Genomic DNA, 19,400 nt, shown 5'->3' with positions numbered 1-19,400 from the left:
GTTTGTTGGATTCAGTTAATGCCTGTTGAATTGTTGAATGTATCAGAACAATTTTGATGGAGAAATAATCTTGCAATGACTTTCTTTGAACCAGGTGTGCTGAGTATCACAGTCCTTCGTCCTTTCCACGAAGCTTCACTATGGCTAATAAAAAAGGAATTAAACACAATCGTTCCTCCGAATCTCCAGTCAAGGTCATGGGAGACATTCCCCTCAGTGGAGGTATTCATGTTCGGCACAAGTCACTTTATTTGCATATCCATCTATCAATGGACCAGAATCTCAGGTCTTCTTCCACTTTCACACACATTTTCATCCTTCAGTAAATTTTAATATCTTCAAGCGTTTTATATTCGAAGATTTTTTTTACATGTGTGGATGTGGCAATAGAATTTTAAAGAAATATATCTGACTAGCTAATTTCAGTTTTATTTCTTTTATCCTACATTGCAGTCTTGAGCATCTTCCTACAATATCAAGATAGCCTTTCTGAATAACCCACGTTACACCTCGCCTATCATGCAATTACTGGTATTATGCCATTCCCTCCTGTCACTCTGTCACTTCTTGTTAGTTTTAACACAGAATTTCAGGTCTCCACACTTCCCATTTCCACCTTCAGATATTAAAAATGCACAACCCAAGCTTGTAAAACTAATGTTAAGGAATACACATGTATTTTGCAACTGCAGTGTTAGAAGGAAAACACTGTGAATGTGTCAGATTAGAAGAGCTTCACCTAAGGTTTTTTTTTTTTTTTAATTAAAAATATTTTGACAAGAATCAAGAAGTCTTGCATCTTGCAAGTTTTTCCATTTTATTTTGCAAGCAATTTATGAAATGCATCCAGCATATTGTAAGATTTAAAGTTATTAAATCAGTGAACACACTGATAATATGATCAGAACAGGACACTAGTGTCAAGTGAGGAGGATAATGTTTTGGGCTTGTGATTTTTGCTTCCCTGCACTCCATCTTACAATAGCAAGAGCACAGATAATTGGCATTTCAGATAATGAAGGCCTTCTCCCGAATCATTTAACTTGGTGACTAATCAACATGATGAGATGAAGGAGACCATGAATTCATGCTCTGTTTCTACTACTTATTAGTGTGGAATTTGAGACAAATCACACCAGACCTCAGTTTTCTTTTCTGAAAATGAAAATTTCACACCAAACAGTTCACAAAGGCTATATCCAAGTTATATGATGATATATGATGGCTATATATATGATGATATATGATATATGATGGCTATATGATGATAAAGAATACACCATATCTGGGTTTAAATAAGTTTATTCTCTTCCTCTGAAACTTTTTCCCCTAAGAACCTCAAGCTCCTGAGTGGTCACCATGGGACAGGCCCTTTAAAATGAAACACAACAGTCTCACTTGAGGACTTAGGACAGTAAAGCACACCACTCCTGGAGAGCAGTTACAGGGATGACATAGAGATGAGTTTAAGGTAGATATTTCTTCTCAAACAGTCCTGAGCAGATTCAAGGCATGCCTAATCTGGAGCAAGCTCAAAAATGGTCTGTATCTCTGGCCCAATTTCACTCTCAATCCTTCTAGTACAAAATGAACACAGAACCAGAAAGTCAAAGATTCCAAATGTCTTAGGTTACCTGAGCATATTAAGGAAATCACATGCATTCGTCATGAACTAGGCCACTGTTGTATTCCCACGTACAGCATTGCTCAGGACTCCCAGTGGGACCCCAGGCAACAGGATGTTTAAATAGCCAGATTTGGGGAAATACACATAAAGAGGAAGGCTCGCCCTGTTCTATTATCAGTTTCTTTTTTATTTGTAGGGCTATTTGAAGACAAAGAATTTTTTTTTCACTTTTGTATTTCTAACCAATGGTTCCTGGTGTAATATCTATATAATTACTCAGTTAAAAAAAAAAAAAAAAACTATTGTTGGGCTGGACTGGGGTTCTAGCTCAGTGGTACAGCGCTTGCCTAGCACACGGGAGGTACTGGGTTTGATCCTTGGCACCACATAAAAATAAATAAATAAAATAAAGATATCGTGTCCATCTACAATTAATATATATATATGTATATATATATTTATAAACTATTGTTAAAATATTCTGATGGCTTTGGTATATCTTTTGTTTTGTTTTGTTAACAGAAAAAAACTCCAGGACCTCCCTTTGGCACTCGTATTTGGAAGGGCCTTTGCATTGGGTCTAAACAATTAAGGAGTGCGCCAGCCCCTATACTCAAGGTCCCGAAGGTGCTACAGACCCGCCAGTTCATCCAGCACGAGGTTATAAAGGATGAGGTGAAACTGCGGCTACAGATTTCCCTTAAGGTAATATAATCCAGGTAATTCAACCCAAGAAGAATCAGTAACAAGGTAATCATCCCCCTTGGCTTCCTGAGGAACCTGAAATTACCTAATTCTACCAATATTTATTTAGTGCAACAGAATGTCAATCTTCCGAGTAGAAGTTTAAGAGGCAGAAAATAATGATTCCCATAAGGTTGAAGAATCATTAAGAGGCCCCAAAGACATTGAGAAGATAAGGAACTTTATATGTGATTGTTTATATATAGAGTCTTCCTTTCTTTCTATACAGAAAACTAGTCTAGGAACATCTGGAAAAAAAGAACCACATGTTCATCTGGTACATGTCCATGGACGAAAAGGACTGCCACTTTAAAAGTGGTCGAAGAATTTGTAAATATATAATTAATAGTATGATCATATCCATAACATCCCACTTGATAGCTTACCTCCCTCAGAACAGAAATCATATGTGTTTTGTTTATGGCTATATGCCCAGCACCAGCAATGGAGGAGAGGATCATTATTTGCAGAAATGGATGAAATATTCATGGAAAAAGTAAATGATACTTCTCTTGGAAGCAAAGGCATAAACAAAGCAACTTACATTTATAGATAGAATCATAAAGACTATACCTGAAAATCTGCCCATTTGCTTGAGGACACTGAATCACAGATAGAAACAGCACATCTCTGAGCTCGCCATGCAGTTCTATCCTATCCTTAAAGCTTTTCTCATGGTCTTTGTAGGTCTTTGCTTATTAAACTACTAAGAAAAAAGCCTTTCAGATTGCTTGACTAGGAACTGCTTGTTAAGAACTGCTAATTTACCTACTCTTAATCTTTTTATAATATTTCAGGTTGGTGTTGACTATGTTGGTATCTCTTTCTACTTTATTCCTTTTGTTTATCTATTTATTTTATTCTACTGATTTAGGATTATATAAACCATATTCTAAAGAAAGAAGATGAGCTACAGGAAATGACGGTCAAGGATTCCAGAACTGAGGAGGAAAGGGGCAATGCTGCAGATCTCCTCAAACTAGTTATGGTGAGAAAATGTTTTATAAACCAATGTTTGTATTATTATTTCAGTATTGTATGCTTCCAGACAAACATCATAAGGAATTGCTGTATACTGTCTCTACCACTTCTGTGAAGAATTTGCTTCCTTCTTGTAATTCCTTATTTCTGTGGAAATCTGATTCTTTATCTATGGAGTTTTCCAAATACATTTTAGGCTCTTCCTTTGATCAGCATTTCTGAAGACCCGTAAGTAAAAGATGTATTGACTTTTGAAGAAATTAGTATTAATTGAAAGATTGAATGAAGTAATACATGAAATGTGAAGGATTAAGAAAAAAATAATTTAACTTAAAATGATTTCCTTTTTCAGAAATTTAAGTAAAAGGAATGACCAAAAAGTCAAATTTTATATTGGCCTTAAAAACCGAACTTATTTTGTAACTATTTCTATTAAGTCGATTTGAGCACAAAAATAATGCATATAAACAGATTTTCTATTTTAATACAATCATCATCAAGTAATTCTGTCTTCATTTCAGTCTTTCCCTAAAATGGAGGAAACTACAAAAAGTCATGCCGATGAAGGTAAATTTTTATTTAATATTTTTCTGTGGTATGCTTATACATTTCGAATGAATAACCTTAAATAGAGTTATTAGTTATTCTTTCATCTGACAGCACAGTCTCACGTACATACACCTCTGTTCCCATGATTGGCCATGTTGTGTTGTAATGTTTTTGGTGTGTTATGTTCTATTCTGCTTGAATTAAGAACTCTTTGAAAATTATGATTGCTTCTAGCTCATCTGTAATTTTCACCCACTGAATGAAACACATTGACATTTGACTTTTATGTTAACCACAACTATTTAGAACATAACTAAGATATTACGGGAAGGAAACAATCAACAACCACCACTCATTCCCATACTCATGCACAGAAGTTTTGAACAATTACCAAAACCTTGTACGATTCTACACATGAACAGTTTACTCTTAGAAGATCTTCTCATTCAAAGTGTATTACACAAATTCCAACAAATTTGGTTAATTTGTGTGTGGAGCAAGGTGTTCCACAATTCACTGGGTTGAGCTCAGCGTCAGAGTCTCTATTCTTTGAACTTGTAGCGTCCCACTAGAATATCAGCTCCTCACTCACTGAGAAGCAATATCCTCACTACTTGAATCCCGAGCCTTGGAGCAACTGAAAATGCAGCTTTTCCCTAATCCTCCATCTTGAATCCCCAACAAATTTGGTTGTATGGTTTCAGAGTTCACAGCAAACAAGCAGTAGAGAAGTACGTGGACTTTGTTCTCTTTTGGTTTGGCGTGGTTGTTTTTAGTCACATAAACTGGCAGACATGGACTCACTCAACCCACAGACATGTTTTATGTATCTTCCACAGTGCTGGCTTATATGCTTATTTTTTAAAATATTCTTAGTTGTTGATGGACCTTTATTTCATTCACTTATTTAAATGTGGTGCTGAGAAATGAACCTAGTGCTTCACATCTGCTAGGTAAGCACTCTACCACTGAGCTATCACCCCAGCTATACACTTATTTTTAAAGGTATTCTTGTTAATCTAGATTTTTCTCTTTGAAGCATCATATTATCACAAAGTTACATTTGGTTGAAGGTGATTATCAGCTGTCCCTTTAGAATGACCATCACAAAAGAACCCATCATTCCCTAATACTCCATATCCTTACATTTTATCATCATTCTTTTACTGGATGGTCCTGTAGTGGAGTTGCCAGATTTAATGAATACAAATAAAACAGATGTAATTAAAACTAAATTTTAGAAATGCAACAGTTGATTTTTAGTATAAGAATGTCCCTAATATAGCATGGGACAAACTTACACTAATTTTTTTTTTCATTTATCTGAAATTCAAATTTAATGAGGTGCCCTATACTTTTATCTGACAGACTTACCCTCTGGAATTCAAACTTGTGACCTTTGGCTCAATTGAACAGGCAAAATAGAAAGAAAAACACAAATCACCCAATACTGAGGGACAAACTAAACATACTTCTTGAACTGATCCAGCAGGCAAACAGTCTCCTGGGTACTTGGGGTATTTCCTAAAAGCTAGTATATGCGGTGGCTCCACTAAAAATGAGTTTTATGATAAAATAAATTTGGATAATGTTGCATATTATCTTAGTTTCTTGGAATGTCACAGTGTACATTACCTAATTACCTATAAAACATGTTTAACCTTGCATAAATCAGTGTTTCCTAAGCTTATAGAATTATGGAGCATGGCAATTTTTTTTTTATTCTCCTGTTGACATCCCCCCAAGACCATCTTCTATGAATAAACTCGAACAATCACTACCCAAATTACCAGACAACCATTGTATTATATTTGAATCTATATTTAGATGCAGGGAGTAGTTCCATGTTTAGAAAAATGGTTCAGTATGATGGTTAATTTGTTTTAAGATTTGCCATTTTAGACATGAGCAAGTTCAGTTGAGTGGAAAACGGATTCCCTAATAATGTCAGATAAATGAGGTATCACTGCATTTAACATTTTGACAACACGACGAATGAGTGTTCGCTTCACCAAAGTAGTCTGGTTTACTGTTGTATCACAGTCTGGTCATGGAAATTTTGTAAACACTTGATAGATTAAATGTAGTCTCTTAAAAACATCTCAAATTAGTAACTGGTTGTTGATCATGTGTTGTGCTATGGAGAAGTAGGATAAATGTTAAATGCATGTATTTTTAAAGTTGCAGCCCATCTAACCGATTTATTCACGCAATCTTTGGCTTCTACTATAAAAAGTCCACCAGAAACATTTGGTAAAGACTTATATGGAAAGAAATGGAGGTAAGCTAATCCAATGATATTTTCAAATTAGTATTAGGCATATAATGATTGAAGAAATGGAAAGACAAAGGTCACATCTATGGGCGACCATGTCGCCATCCACAGTGTTAACGACTCTTCACGTAGTGCTGATTCTTCTTTTACTGTTTGTAAGCTATGTAAGGCCCTTCCATCATACTTTTTATCTTTTCCATTTCACATAGGAACACAGAATCAGAAAAACGCTGGAAAGAAAAAATAACGCAAAAGAGGTAATTTCTACTCTGTGGTGTAGACAAACACATGAAAAGGTCAGAGTCATAGACTCCTAGAGTTGGAGAGGTGACAAGGTCCTTCTGGCCAGGTCTCCAGCTGTTACTTGACTCTCTTTCTACAATTTCCAATTTCTGCCACGGTGGCATTCAGCTTCCATGTGGTCTCTATTTTGAGGAAGCCCACTTGGCCATTTGGAATATCCCTTTCCTCTCCTGAGCTAGAAAGCTCTCAAGGCACTCTGTGCATTCAGCAATTCTAATACCCTTGTAAATATTCTGGGACTCCATGTCGAACATGGTCATCAGCATTCAAGGGTCCCTGTCATTCACCCAAAGAATGTGCTGTAAGCATTATAGGGTCTGACTTCCTTTCAATTCCAACTTAAGATTTCAACTCCAAATGTCTTGCCATAAGGGATAGAGACCAGATATATTTGTTCCACGTATGGTAGGATATGTGGTAGTATTGTACACACTTGCAAGATTTCTCTTCAGAATGACTCCCAAGATGAATGTGCTTCTTCATTAAGATGTCAGTGTGTTGGGGAAGTGACAAGATTTTAGATCTGGTTCACACCCATCGATGAGGTTAAGCAGAAAGAATACATGTGTATTGTAGAGAGAAACTATCTTTTGCTTTACCTGTCCTAGGTCCATGGCTGAGGTCCATATAATAAAAGACAGATTTATCAGATAAAAACATGCAAAATTTCAGTTTTATATGAAAGAAAATGTTAACCTAAGTATTTGCATGCTAGGTTTGATTAAGGATGGAGAACCCTGGGGAAATATGGTAGGACCAACAGCATTGACTGATGGGAACAAATTGGGAGAAACTTACTCAGGCCTGTTCACCACCTGTGTCCCTGTCTTCAGAGATAGGGATGTTCCTTGCCTGTGGGTACAGGGACTCTGATGGTATGCTTTAGAGAAAGGTCAGAAAATCCTTCCCAGGTTTTATGACCTCGGAACCATATTGAAGAGATTGGAAAAGAGACTGGAGGTCAGGGGACAGTGTGAGATGGAGACTTCCTTTTTATTATGTACTATTTGTACACCTTTTGAATTACATACATAATCATGTATTTTCCAATATCTTTAAATTCTGAAACATTTTAACAATTTCAAATAATTCGCCTGTAGTGGCAAGCCAGTGAAAGCAAACACACAATTAAAGATGTGTCATAGAAAGAAAAAGTGTTGGCAACATGGAAATAATTGGGTGTGGGAAGGAGAAAGTTTCAAGGAAATGGAAAGTGGTCAACAAATATCAGATGCTGTAGAAGAACAAAAAATGCAAACTCAAAAAGGAACTTGGGTTTGTCAATGTGGAGGTTTACTCTTTCTTTTGTGAGCATAGCTGGCCTATAGATTAATGAATGGATCCTGTGAGGCCAGAGAGCTAAGCCATTTTTAATGGTAAAATAAAGTTCTTTAAATAAGATGACATATCAATCATACCTGCCTGGTATTTCCAGGCATGCCATCTTATATAAGAGCATAGAATTTAGTGTCAGCATATCTGGAGTCAGTTACAGTTTGATTACTTACAGACTGTATGATGTTGGATGGTCTGTGTCACTTCAGTAAAATTTACTCAGGAATTCAGTTTGCTTATCTGTAAAATATGAGCATGGATAGACTGCCAAATATCTAAAGTTTCTTTCATTTCTCACACTGGGTGACTGACAGCCAGCTGGTACATGCAGTTGTCAAGATCATGGGCTTAGAGACAAACAACCCAGTTTTAATTCAGATGCCACCCTTTCTTTTTTATATGGTTTGGAATAGGTAACTTTTCCTCTGTACACCTTGATTTTATGACCTATAAAATGGGGATAATAAGTTTTGCTCAGTGATCTTTACATCTCATCAGCCTTCCCAAAGTATTGCCTCTCCCCTAGAAGGGTTCTGGGATTAAGAAGTCAACAAGCAGAATTATCCTGATTGCTTTTATTTAACTTTGTAACTGCTGACCACATTATTCCTAAACTATCCCTCAGGTTTTATTTCTTTTTTTTTTATTATCACTGCTAAAATTATGAGAACCAGCAAACTCTAGCTGTCATTTAAATTTCAGAAAATCCCAAAAAAGTTCAACCATCACTGGACTACATGGTTTTTAGTCATTTGAGATCAACAGTAAAATCAAACTAACATCTGGTATCATTATTCCCTATCTTATATGAGAGTTTGAATTCCAAAACAGGAAGTGTGACTAACTGCAGAAGTAGAAAATGAACCAAAACAAGCTGACCAAAAAAATGCCCAATGAGCTAATTCTTATCAGTTTTCCTGTCAGTGATTGCACTGATTTTCTGTAGAATTTAGAGCTAAAAATGCAAGTAAATAAAATGTTAAGATTTTTTTTTCTTCTTTATGGAAACATCAACCAGGAAAGAAGCTGAGCAAACACAAAATTATTTAATGGAAATTAGGAACAAAATAATTCCACCTTATTTCAAATCGGAATTAAGCCAGTCCTATCAGTCTCAGGTAACTGAATGTAATTAATAACAACTGCATTAGAGTCTTTATAAAAGTTGATATATTGCCTATGCTAATATGTAAACTACCTTTCCTTTTGTCTCATTACATACCACATCAACCTAATTAACCTGTGCCCTTCAAATCCACATTCTCACAAGAACATGATAGGAACGATTAATTTCAGGTCTTCTTCCAATGTTGACATGCTCTACCAACATATTACTGTTACTCCCTGCCTTGTATTCTGACCATAAATTACCTTTTCCCATCATAATTTAAGCTCTTTTAGAGGTTGAGTCTCTCTACCAATGATCATCCTATGATCAATCCATTTTGAAATGTCTTTTGTTTTCATTAAAATTTTCTTACACATCAACTGCTAAGATGGCACTAAAATACTGTGAGATCTTGGAAGCCCCAAAGGCAGAATTCCCTCCTCTTCTATATGCACTCACACCTGAGTCTCAGACCCAACCTTCCTCTCCCTCTCCCTGCCCAGGAGTTCATTGAAACCTAACGCAGAGTGAATATTTTCACATATTCAGGACACCCAGCATTTCCCAAAAATTCCAGGTGCTGTTGGTAACAAGAGACTGTCTGAGAAGAAATTATAGAAAATTATGACCAATTAACCAAAGCTAGAATTCAATTAATCAGTCTCTTGAAGAACTTTTAGTCTGTAAATTTTATTTTCAGGGCCTTAAAAATATGCTGTCATCATTATTCACTGGATTAACATATTTGTGTCAGTTGCTTTCAGCATATTTGAGTTTATTAAGTCTTTTGGCTTTTCTTTGAAGTATAATTATCTGGACAGCCTTTCTAAAAAACTGCCCAATTGTACAAAGAAAGATGAAGATACAAGCAAAACAGCTGTTCAAGATACATCTGATCATCATTTAGGTAATATGTTAGTATAGTTCTTATTCATATTAAACTACACTTAATAATGCCTCTTGGAATGTAATTAGCTTATACCATTTTTTGTCTTAGTCATAATGATACAACCTACTAGAACTTGCATATTACAGATTTGGCAGAGTTACATGAGGAAACCAAAATGTAAATAAAAATTGAGTCATATGAGGAAACCAAGATGTAAAAAAAATTAGTTTTCATTCTCTGTATTTCAAATCTCAGAAAGTATTTAGAAGACTTAGCTAATTTAAAAAAAAGGAATAATGAAAATTGTTGAGGATCAGGGCATTCACATGGTCTCAAAATAGCCAGCTGCATATACTAATTACAGTGTGCAAAATATGCTAATTACAATGAAGTTGTGGCATTTTTCACTTTAACTAAGTAAGCTAATTTCTACCGATAGGAAGACAACTTAGCATTAGGTGCTTTCTCATGTAATGTGATATAATGTGCATATAGAATTCATGTCAAAAATCCTTAATCTGAATTTAATCAAAAGGAAAAAAATCAGATAAATGTCTACCAGAATGTAGATATTCTATAAGACAACTGACCTGGTCTCTTTTAAAAAAGTCATCATCATTAATATAAATAAATAATAAGTAAATAAATAAAAATAGAGCAAATATTCTAGCTTAATAAAAGCAACATGAAACACATGAACTTTGATTGCTTGGATTGTAAAAAAAATAGCTGTCAAAGGTGTTTTAGAGAAACTGCACGAGTTTGGCTAGGAGATTTTAGATTAGAGGCCATCATGAAATTATGGTTGACTTCTTAGGTATAATGGTGGTGTGGATATGTAGGAGAATGTCCATTGTTTTAGTCAGCTTTTTCACTGCTGTGATTAAATGATCTGACCAGCACAATTATAGAAGAGGAAAGGTTTATTTGAGGGCTCATGGTTTCAGAGATCTTAGTCCATAGAAGACCACCTCCATTCCTTGGGGCTCCAGGTGAGGCAGAATAGCATGGTGGAAGAGGGTGGTGGAGGGAAGCAGCTCAAATCATTAGGAAGCGGCAAGAGAGACTCCACTCTCCAGATACCAAATATATATCCCATAACCACTCCCCAGTTCCCACCTCCTCCAGCCATACCCTGCCACTTCAATTAATCCCATCAGGGATTAATTCACTGATTGGGTTAAGACTTACAATCCAATCATTTCTCCTCTGAACTTTCCTGCATTGTCTCACATGTGAGCTTTTGGGGGGACACCTCATATCCAAAACATACATCCATCTTCTCAGGAGATGAAATGAAATTTATTGCTTCTCTTTGATAAACTTAAGCATTTAAAATGCCCAGATGATAGAGGAATTTATACTGTATAACACAAAACCAAAAGTTTTGCACAAAGGAAACACCTAGTTGCAGAGTTTTCAAATCCAAGATTAAGACTGAAACAATGACCTTTAAATGTGACAGGGAGAAATGAGGGGTGGCAAGTTGGTGGTCCTTGTGTTACCAGTCAGACCAGCTGCACTCCAGGCAGACGACAGTGATGATCACCGCCCGCTGCCCTTGAAAGGAGAGGCTGCAGAAGGCGGCTCAGCACAGTGGGCCAGGCAGCCATGACCCTGCAGCCAGGGTCGGCATACACAAAAGTTAAAGAGCAAACGTTTGCCTCTCCTGTTCTAGGTATATTTCTTTAAAATTTATTTCATATGACACCTACTTCTTAGAGATGTATATTTTAATAAAGAACTATATTTTCAGAGTAATGAGTAGATTTAAGATCAGAAGCCTATTTTTGAAAAGTACATCTCAGTTACTTAATGGTGATTACCAGGTAAAAGTGGAGACAGATTACTTGGTTTCATAATACAATGAGGTGACAACTCTATTTGGTTATAATGCCCACAAAGCTCTAGCCAGTACCTAGAGAGTGTGAACTCAGTAGATACCATCCTGTTTGTTAGTGGCAAATATTGAATCGCATTGCAAAGAACCTTTGCCTCTTAATGTTTTGTATATTTAGTCTTTTTCAAAAGAGTAGGGCATAGAGCCTATTCATTGTAAAACAGGTTGTTTGATGTTTGTTCATATAAGCATCAGTAACCATCATATCATTGCTCAAAATAACACTTCATAACGTTCGTTTGGGGATTTTTAGATTCCAAGCCACCTACAGCCTCAGAAAAGGAATCCCCAAATATGCAAAAATCAGAGACTTTTGAGGATACTGGGAAGTCAACAAGCCAGAACCAAACTGAAAATTTAACAAAATCTACTGAAGGTATGGCAGTCATTTGTATTATCTCATTGTTTCTCAAAACTGAACATTATAACCTTTTGGAGTGTTGCAGATGGCACTAGGGGATGGGGGTATGATTGGCAGTTACAGGAAAAATTCCAGAGGGTCATAGATCCTGGAGCTATGAAGATTTGTTAGGCTTCTTAGCACATCAGAATATCTCAAAAATATTTTGAGAATGACTACAAGTCCCAGATCAAAAGGGAAGAAATTTACAAATGCTTTTTTTTTAATTTGTTATTTTATTTCCTCATTTTATTTTATCTCTCATGGTTGTGGCAGCTTGTTTGATTCATTAAGGACCAAACACCTGATAGTTTTTCTTGAGTAGTCAATAATCTAATGGTCGGACATAAGTTTACTTATTATTTCAATTTTTGGCAGGGAGGGAGATGCTCTTCAGGTGCTAGAAGAGAAACATAAGATGTGGTCTCTTAAACAGCATGTAATCTTATTGTAGAGCACAAATTGAAATACAGAACAGTAGAAAATATTGTCTAGTTACAATGGAGTCACACTACGCTGATTTCACTGGGGTTAATTTTACTAAATATCACTGCTCAAAAGAGAGCAAGAGAAAGAGAGAGTAGTTTAAGTTTTGTAGATAGTTTTGCCAACACTTGATTTCTGTGGATGTTCTTCTTTCTGAATGTGAGAGCCTGCAGATGGGTCTCAGTTATCTTTTATAAATAAAGTGTTTTTGCCAAACCTTGGAGTGAATTAAGATAGTGACCCTATATAAGACTTTTGCTTTCCTGGCTTTGGACTTCTGTAAGTTTTACTTATTCAGTGGATAATTGCCAATGCCTTCTGTGCATTGTTCTAGGCATAAATATATAACATTCAGATGTCAAAGTCTTATGGAACTTATGCACTATAAGCAAACCTAAACAATAAGTCAGTAAACAAATGTCAGATAAGTTCATATTATAATATGAAGTTCGTATTATGATATCATGGCAGAATGTAACAGTATAATGTACGGAGGTTGACTTGGGGAGAGGAGCAAAATTCCACTAGGGGATTGGAAGGCCTCTATGTGAAGGGTCATTTGACCACAAGCAAGAACATGCAAAGGCGAGGGGAGAGGAATATTGTAGGGAACAGCAAGTATGAAGACCACAAGGGGAAGGAGAATAAATGAGCAAAGGAGGAAGTTGAAGAATGTGAAGTCAGAGAGATGAGATCATGTAATGTTGTATAGGGGCTTTTCAGTTGTATTCTAAGCATGGTTTTATCCAAATGCCACTAGAAAATTTCGAGCAAGGGAGTAATGTGACTAATATTAAAGATCACTCTGATATTTGTGGGGATAAGTCTATGGCAAGGAAAGGAAAGAGTGGGAAAAATAGAAGCAGAAGGAAAGCAACAGAAGTCTTACACGTGAGAGTTGCTGAAGATCTGGACTAAGTGGGCTCAAGTGCAGACAGAAGGAATTGAATTAATTGGAAACATATCAATTGATGTGGGTATAAGAAAAAGGAACTCAGAAATCAATGCTGATTCCTAAGTTAATTTGTGTAACCAATAAATATCAAATATTTCTGTCAAAATATCTGACAGAAACAAATTAAAAGGAAAGATTTATTTTGGCTCATGGCTTCAGAGATTTCAATCCTTGATCAGCTGGCTCTATTTTGGGGGGCCCAAGTTAAGGCAGAACATCATGGTGGAGAGGCATGGTGGAGAAAATGTGCTCATGTCATGAAACCTCGAAAGCAGAGAGAGAGGAAGAGAAAGGGGCTGGGAATAAGAAATACTTTTCCAGGGCACACCCCCAGTGACCTACTTCCTTCAACCAAGTTTCCACTGCCTCCCAGTAGTTCACTCTGCTGTCAATGGATTAATCCACTGATGAGGTATTCATGATCCTATCACTTCCTAAAAACCCAACTCCTGAACTTTGCTGTTTTGAGGACCAAGAATTCATCACACGGATCAATTTGGGGAACAATTCATATCCAAGTCATAAAAGAAACCAAGAGATAATTTTTAAATATTATGCATACTAGGGCACAATGATAACTTGATAGCAAAAGAGAAGCTAATGATGCAGGAAAAGGGGATACCTAATTATGTGGGACAGCAAAGTCCTAAGGAAGGTGAGAGAACATGGATGAAACCCTGAGGGGCAGAGATGACCTTGGATATAAATAGGGTCACTTCATCCATAGTGAAAGGAGATAAGAGAGAGACAATAGAGATGTTCTCAGGTGGATTAATAGGTTTGGTATTGGGAAAATGAAAGAGTTCCTGTTTGATTGTAAAGGAGTAGATGTAATGATAGTATGAAAACAAAATAAGAAAGACTGAGTAAGTTGACTCTTCATTCATTCTATATTATTACATTACCTTTCTTGTGCAAGGAAGAGAAAAAAGTACCAAAGAATGTCATGTCATCACTAAGAAAATGTGCAGATTTTGTAGAATTTTTAATTTCAGATTTTTGGATTACAGATGTCAAATCTGTATTATATTAAAAGAAAAAGATATGAGTGCATTCAAAAGCTTGAAGGCAGCAGTGAACAGGAAATCAGCCTAAATAGATGGGAGACTTATTTTATGTTTGGTAATAGTATAAGATAACATTTGGAAAAAATAATAAAATCAGTTAGAGGAGGTTTGAATTTGCAAAATAAAATGCATTCATCAGTATTGGCTATGATAATACTTCACGAAAAGTTCCCCAAATCCTCAAGTGGCTAAAAACAGCCAGACTGTGGGCCTGTGGGCCACTGAGGCAGCTCTGCTCCGGGCTGCAGACAGGATGTGCTGAGGGTAGCTCCCTGGCTCCTAGAGTCCATTATGCTATCTCTTCCCAACATGTTCTGTGTTATGACGTTGAAAACTCGAGCCAATCATGGTAAGAAATCAGCAAATGCTATAAGGAAGCAAGTTGTACAAACCAAGGCAGATGTTCCCCCTGAGAAATGGTTGTTAAACACTTAGCACATCACTGGCTGCAGGTGAAGTTCAGCTACATTCCAAGGGTGCCCCACTGAAGGAGCCACCACCATCTGGAAAAGCTGTCCTCACAGCAGAGGGTCAAAGTTTAGAGCGGTGAGGGGAAATGTGTGCTGCCCCTCACAGCTTCTGTTCAGAACTGGCACACTGCCATTCACTCACTCATTTGTTGGTCAAAGCAAAAAGTCCTGCGGCCAAGTTCAAAGTTAATGGGGCAGAGAAATATACTCCACCTATGGGGAAGCCTTGCTCAAAGAGAAGTGAATTATTGTGCATGAGTAATACAATATGCCTTAGCATGGTAACAGGAACCCTACAGCTTCATCATTTGGGTCATGCCCTGCACGAGTATTCAGATGATATGCACGACTCGCAAGACCATGCCAGTTGTTCAAATATTAACAACTGTATTGGCTGATGACCAGCCATCATTGCTCCAGTCCCTCAAATACCCACTCCCACATCTTTCCAGTCCTTGGTGAAACCCTGAGTAGGCTCAGTGGATAAAAATCAATCCATTTTATGGGAGGCAGCATGATATAGAGCAGGGCTACAGTAGGGGCCCTACCTAAATTCAAACCCTGCCTCTTAAATAATGGCTAAGCAATGCTGGGCATACTATTTAACTCTCTCTCTCTCTCTCTCTCTCTCTCACACACACACACACACACATTTCCTTTTGTGTTTTGGGGAAATAATGATATACACATGGGTATATTCATGGAAGGGTTGCAAGGATTACTTTGGTTCATATATGTAAAATGCTTAGAGCAGTGTTTGACACATAATGAACTCCAGATCCACATCTACTATTAATAACAATAGTGTGAGCAAACAATTGGATTGTTAAAATGCATTCACACAAAAAAATATGAAACATATATTTGGTACTGAGCAAATATGCTAAGGATACATCAAACCATTCGAATGGTTGCCTGTGTAGAGAATGGTGACCAAAGGGTTTGAAGACATTAAAATATTGACCACTGAGGTCCATCCCCAGCGATTCTGTTTCTGTTTTGGTTGGGAACAGGGCCTGTCTAGCCTGAGGCCCAGGAATCTATTTTACCAGAAGCAACCCAGGAGATGATGGTGCACAGATGAATTTGGGGCCAGCTGAGATTCACAGTCCAGCCCTGATGTATATTTATCATGTCTTGGACAAGTTATTTAATCCTCTGACCTTCAGTTGCCCTCATCTTTAAAAAAGAGATACTGCTATTATATTAATTAGAACTTTTCCATTTTTAAAAATTTGTATTTTTATTTTAGTTGTTGACGGACCTTTATTTTATTCATGTATTTATATGCAGTGCTGAGAATCAAATCCATTGCCTCACACATGCTAGGCCAGCGCTCTACCACTGAGCCACAACCCCAGCCGGAGCATTTCCATTTTTAAGTGAATTTAAATTTACTTAATCAAAGGGTGCTGGTAGTGGATTTATTGGTGCTCAAATCCAAACCACAGAAAAATAGCTCTGTTGCCAGGACCAGGTATGTTTGGACCTGGGCTCTTGACGTTCCATGAATATATGTTGTAGTGCCTGTTTCTCTCCACTTCCTCCCTGCTTCCATCTAGCCCATCCTTATGCGTCTCCATTTGGTTTCATTCTCCCCAGCAGAGGACAGGCCATTCCTATGTGGCAGGGATCTAGAGGCTCTAGGTTCCAATACTTCCGATCCATGACCCAGTAGGGAAGATGGGGTTGGTGATAATCTAAAACACAATCTTTATCTCAACTTCCTGAATAGCTGAAGCAAATCTAAACAGCTGCAGCTGTGTGCATTATCTACTTTAGCTCACTCCTTTTAACTGCGGAAAAGAACAAGTTACCAAATGTAGAGATCTGAGGATTTAATTCCGGGCCTTAATTTATCTATAATTACTACACCGCTTTCTAGAACTGTAAGTACTGTAGTAGTATCTAAGAAATTCTCAAGACTTTGCACTCACTGGTTTTAAGAAATCTTTCTTATGTTCTTATTTATGTCAAATGTCTTAGAAATGCCCATGTGGCATGATTTAAACTTCTTCCCTAACAGAATTAGAATCTTGTGCACCTGTGAAAATCCCAACCCAATCATTGCTGCAGGATGCTGCAGGACAAGCAAGGAAAGAAAAAGTGAAGTTACCTCATTATTTGCTGAGTTCCAAGCCCAAATCTCAACCTCTTGCGAAGGTAAAACGGACAAGGGAACAAATTTCTCAATACCAATCAGCTTTTTATGTAATTCGGATTGATTGAAGTTATTAGTTTCAGCTACTGTGTTCCGCTGTTTACCACATCTACCACCTCACCGTGAGAATCATTAGTTATAGACAAAACTTAAGGCAGTGTTTTGCTGGATCTGGCTCATGCATTCTAATCAGACAAGTTATAAAAACCAGTTGTTAAACTACTGGTAGCTGAAATCACTTGTACTGGGAATACTCTCCTTGGGTCACCCAGTTCAGTGCACACTACTGGTTAAAGAGATTATTAGCTACCCTTCTTGTGACTCAGGATAAAATCCAAATGACCTAGATGAGTACAAGGCATGGCCCATTTGCTTCTTTACTTCACGGTCCCTCAAATTTACTTTGGCCACATGGGTTTCTCTTGGTTTCTTAGAAGCACCAACCTCCTTCCCTACTTAGACCTTGTAAGATTAATTTTCCACCCAGCTCTGATAGGTTGTCCTTAAATTTACTAATCAAGTTTTTTTTTTAATTTGTTTTAGTTGTAGATGGACACAATTCCTTCTTTTTTTTTAAATTTATTTTTATGTGGTGCTAAGGACGAACCCAGCGCCTCACACATCCTAGGCAAGTGCTCTACCACTGAGCTACAACTCCAGCTCATTAATCAAGTTTTAATAATTTTCATTTATTTTCATGGCATACCATGGTCATTGCCACCACAGAATATATTTCAACGTATATAACTGATACATGATAGGAGTTTCTCAAAATTCAATGTGCATACGAATTACCCAGGACTCTTATTGAAGATACAGATCCTGACTCACTAGTTCTTAATGTGGAGCCTGAGATTCTGCAATTATGAGAAACTCTCAGGAGATGTCATGCTGTTGATTAGGGGACTAACAAGGCCATGGACCAGTGGTTCTCTGTGTGATTACCTGAACAGCACATTAGCAACACCTGAGAATGTATACAAATGCAAACTCTTTATCTCACTCCAGACATACAGAATGAGAAGAAACTCTGGGAGTGGGGTCAACAATTTTTCTTAATGAGTCTACCAGGAGATTGAGAGGAGCTGACATTTGTTAGTCATGGCACAGAGGAAAGAGCACAGACTTTAGAATCATACAAACCCAGGTTTAAAATGTCACCACTTAACACTCAAGCAAATTATCTTTCAGTTCTATGACCTTATCCTTAAAACAAAACCTAAAATAACTATTCTTACAAGGATGTTATAAAGATCGGAGGAGACTCCATAAATCTTTATTTCTTCCCCCAGCCAAGCAGTAATTTTCCTCTGGTGGCAAGGATAAGAAAAATCTTGGAAACACCAGAGAGAGCCATTTTATTAATTTTTTCCTTACTACAAAGGTTCAAGAGCCTGTTGGAGGAAAAGTAAATACGTCTTCTATTGCATCTGCTGCCATTAATAATGTAAAGTCATCCCCTTTTGGGTTCCATCTTCTCCCATCATCAGTGAAGTTTGGAGTGCTTAAAGAAGGACACACTTACACAACCACTGTAAAACTCAAGAACATTGGCGTGGACTTCTGCAGGTGAGGCCAGGTACCAAGTGCCTGCTCAGGTTCCCAGACCCTGAACCATGACTTGTCTGTCTTCCTACATCAGTGAACATTGATTGAACTGTAACTGTGCCTTGAATCTTGAATCTTCATGTATTCATTCAATCATTTACTAATTTATCCACCCGTCCATCCATCCATCCACCCATCCATCCATTCATTCTTCAACAAATCAGCGTTTACCAAGCCCCAACTACATGGTAGGAACTTTCTTGCCCTCTATTAATCTTTATTCATACTTAGAAGAAACTAATCCTGATTTACCCTAGCAAAAAATGAGACGTTATATAAGTGTTTCAATAACTACTATGCAAAGCTTGAAATCATGTTTCTCTAATTAATATGCTAGTTAACATTTGCACTTGATATGAAAAAAAGTATATATTTAAGTAATAAAATATTATGGGACACAAATAAATAGTGGAAAACACAGTTACTACAATGAAGCAAATTAACATATCCATTATCTCACATAGTTACCTTTTTTGTTTGTGGGAAGAATAACTAAAATCTATTCACTTAGCATGAATCCTATACACAGTATGATTTTATTA

At 37.0% G+C, this 19,400-nt stretch overlaps 1 protein-coding gene across 1 annotated transcript in view; it reads left to right on the top strand.

Annotated features, from left to right (window-relative positions):
- Nucleotides 1–19,400, top strand: part of SPAG17 (sperm associated antigen 17) — a 211,042-nt gene that overhangs the window by 166,799 nt on the left and 24,843 nt on the right. The window contains exons 35-45 of the mRNA XM_079156427.1: nucleotides 95–222; nucleotides 2,150–2,332; nucleotides 3,246–3,359; nucleotides 3,874–3,919; nucleotides 6,083–6,182; nucleotides 6,386–6,433; nucleotides 8,833–8,932; nucleotides 9,727–9,829; nucleotides 11,965–12,087; nucleotides 17,116–17,252; nucleotides 18,635–18,819. Coding sequence (XP_079012553.1) covers nucleotides 95–222; nucleotides 2,150–2,332; nucleotides 3,246–3,359; nucleotides 3,874–3,919; nucleotides 6,083–6,182; nucleotides 6,386–6,433; nucleotides 8,833–8,932; nucleotides 9,727–9,829; nucleotides 11,965–12,087; nucleotides 17,116–17,252; nucleotides 18,635–18,819 — 1,267 coding nt within the window. The remainder of the gene's footprint in view (nucleotides 1–94; nucleotides 223–2,149; nucleotides 2,333–3,245; nucleotides 3,360–3,873; nucleotides 3,920–6,082; nucleotides 6,183–6,385; nucleotides 6,434–8,832; nucleotides 8,933–9,726; nucleotides 9,830–11,964; nucleotides 12,088–17,115; nucleotides 17,253–18,634; nucleotides 18,820–19,400) is intronic.

This window comes from Sciurus vulgaris (genome assembly GCF_902686455.1).
Source record: "Sciurus vulgaris genome assembly, chromosome: 1".
Lineage (NCBI taxonomy): Eukaryota > Metazoa > Chordata > Mammalia > Rodentia > Sciuridae > Sciurus > Sciurus vulgaris.
Note: the sequence above shows the minus strand (reverse complement) of the source record. Positions and strands in the feature narration are given on the sequence as shown.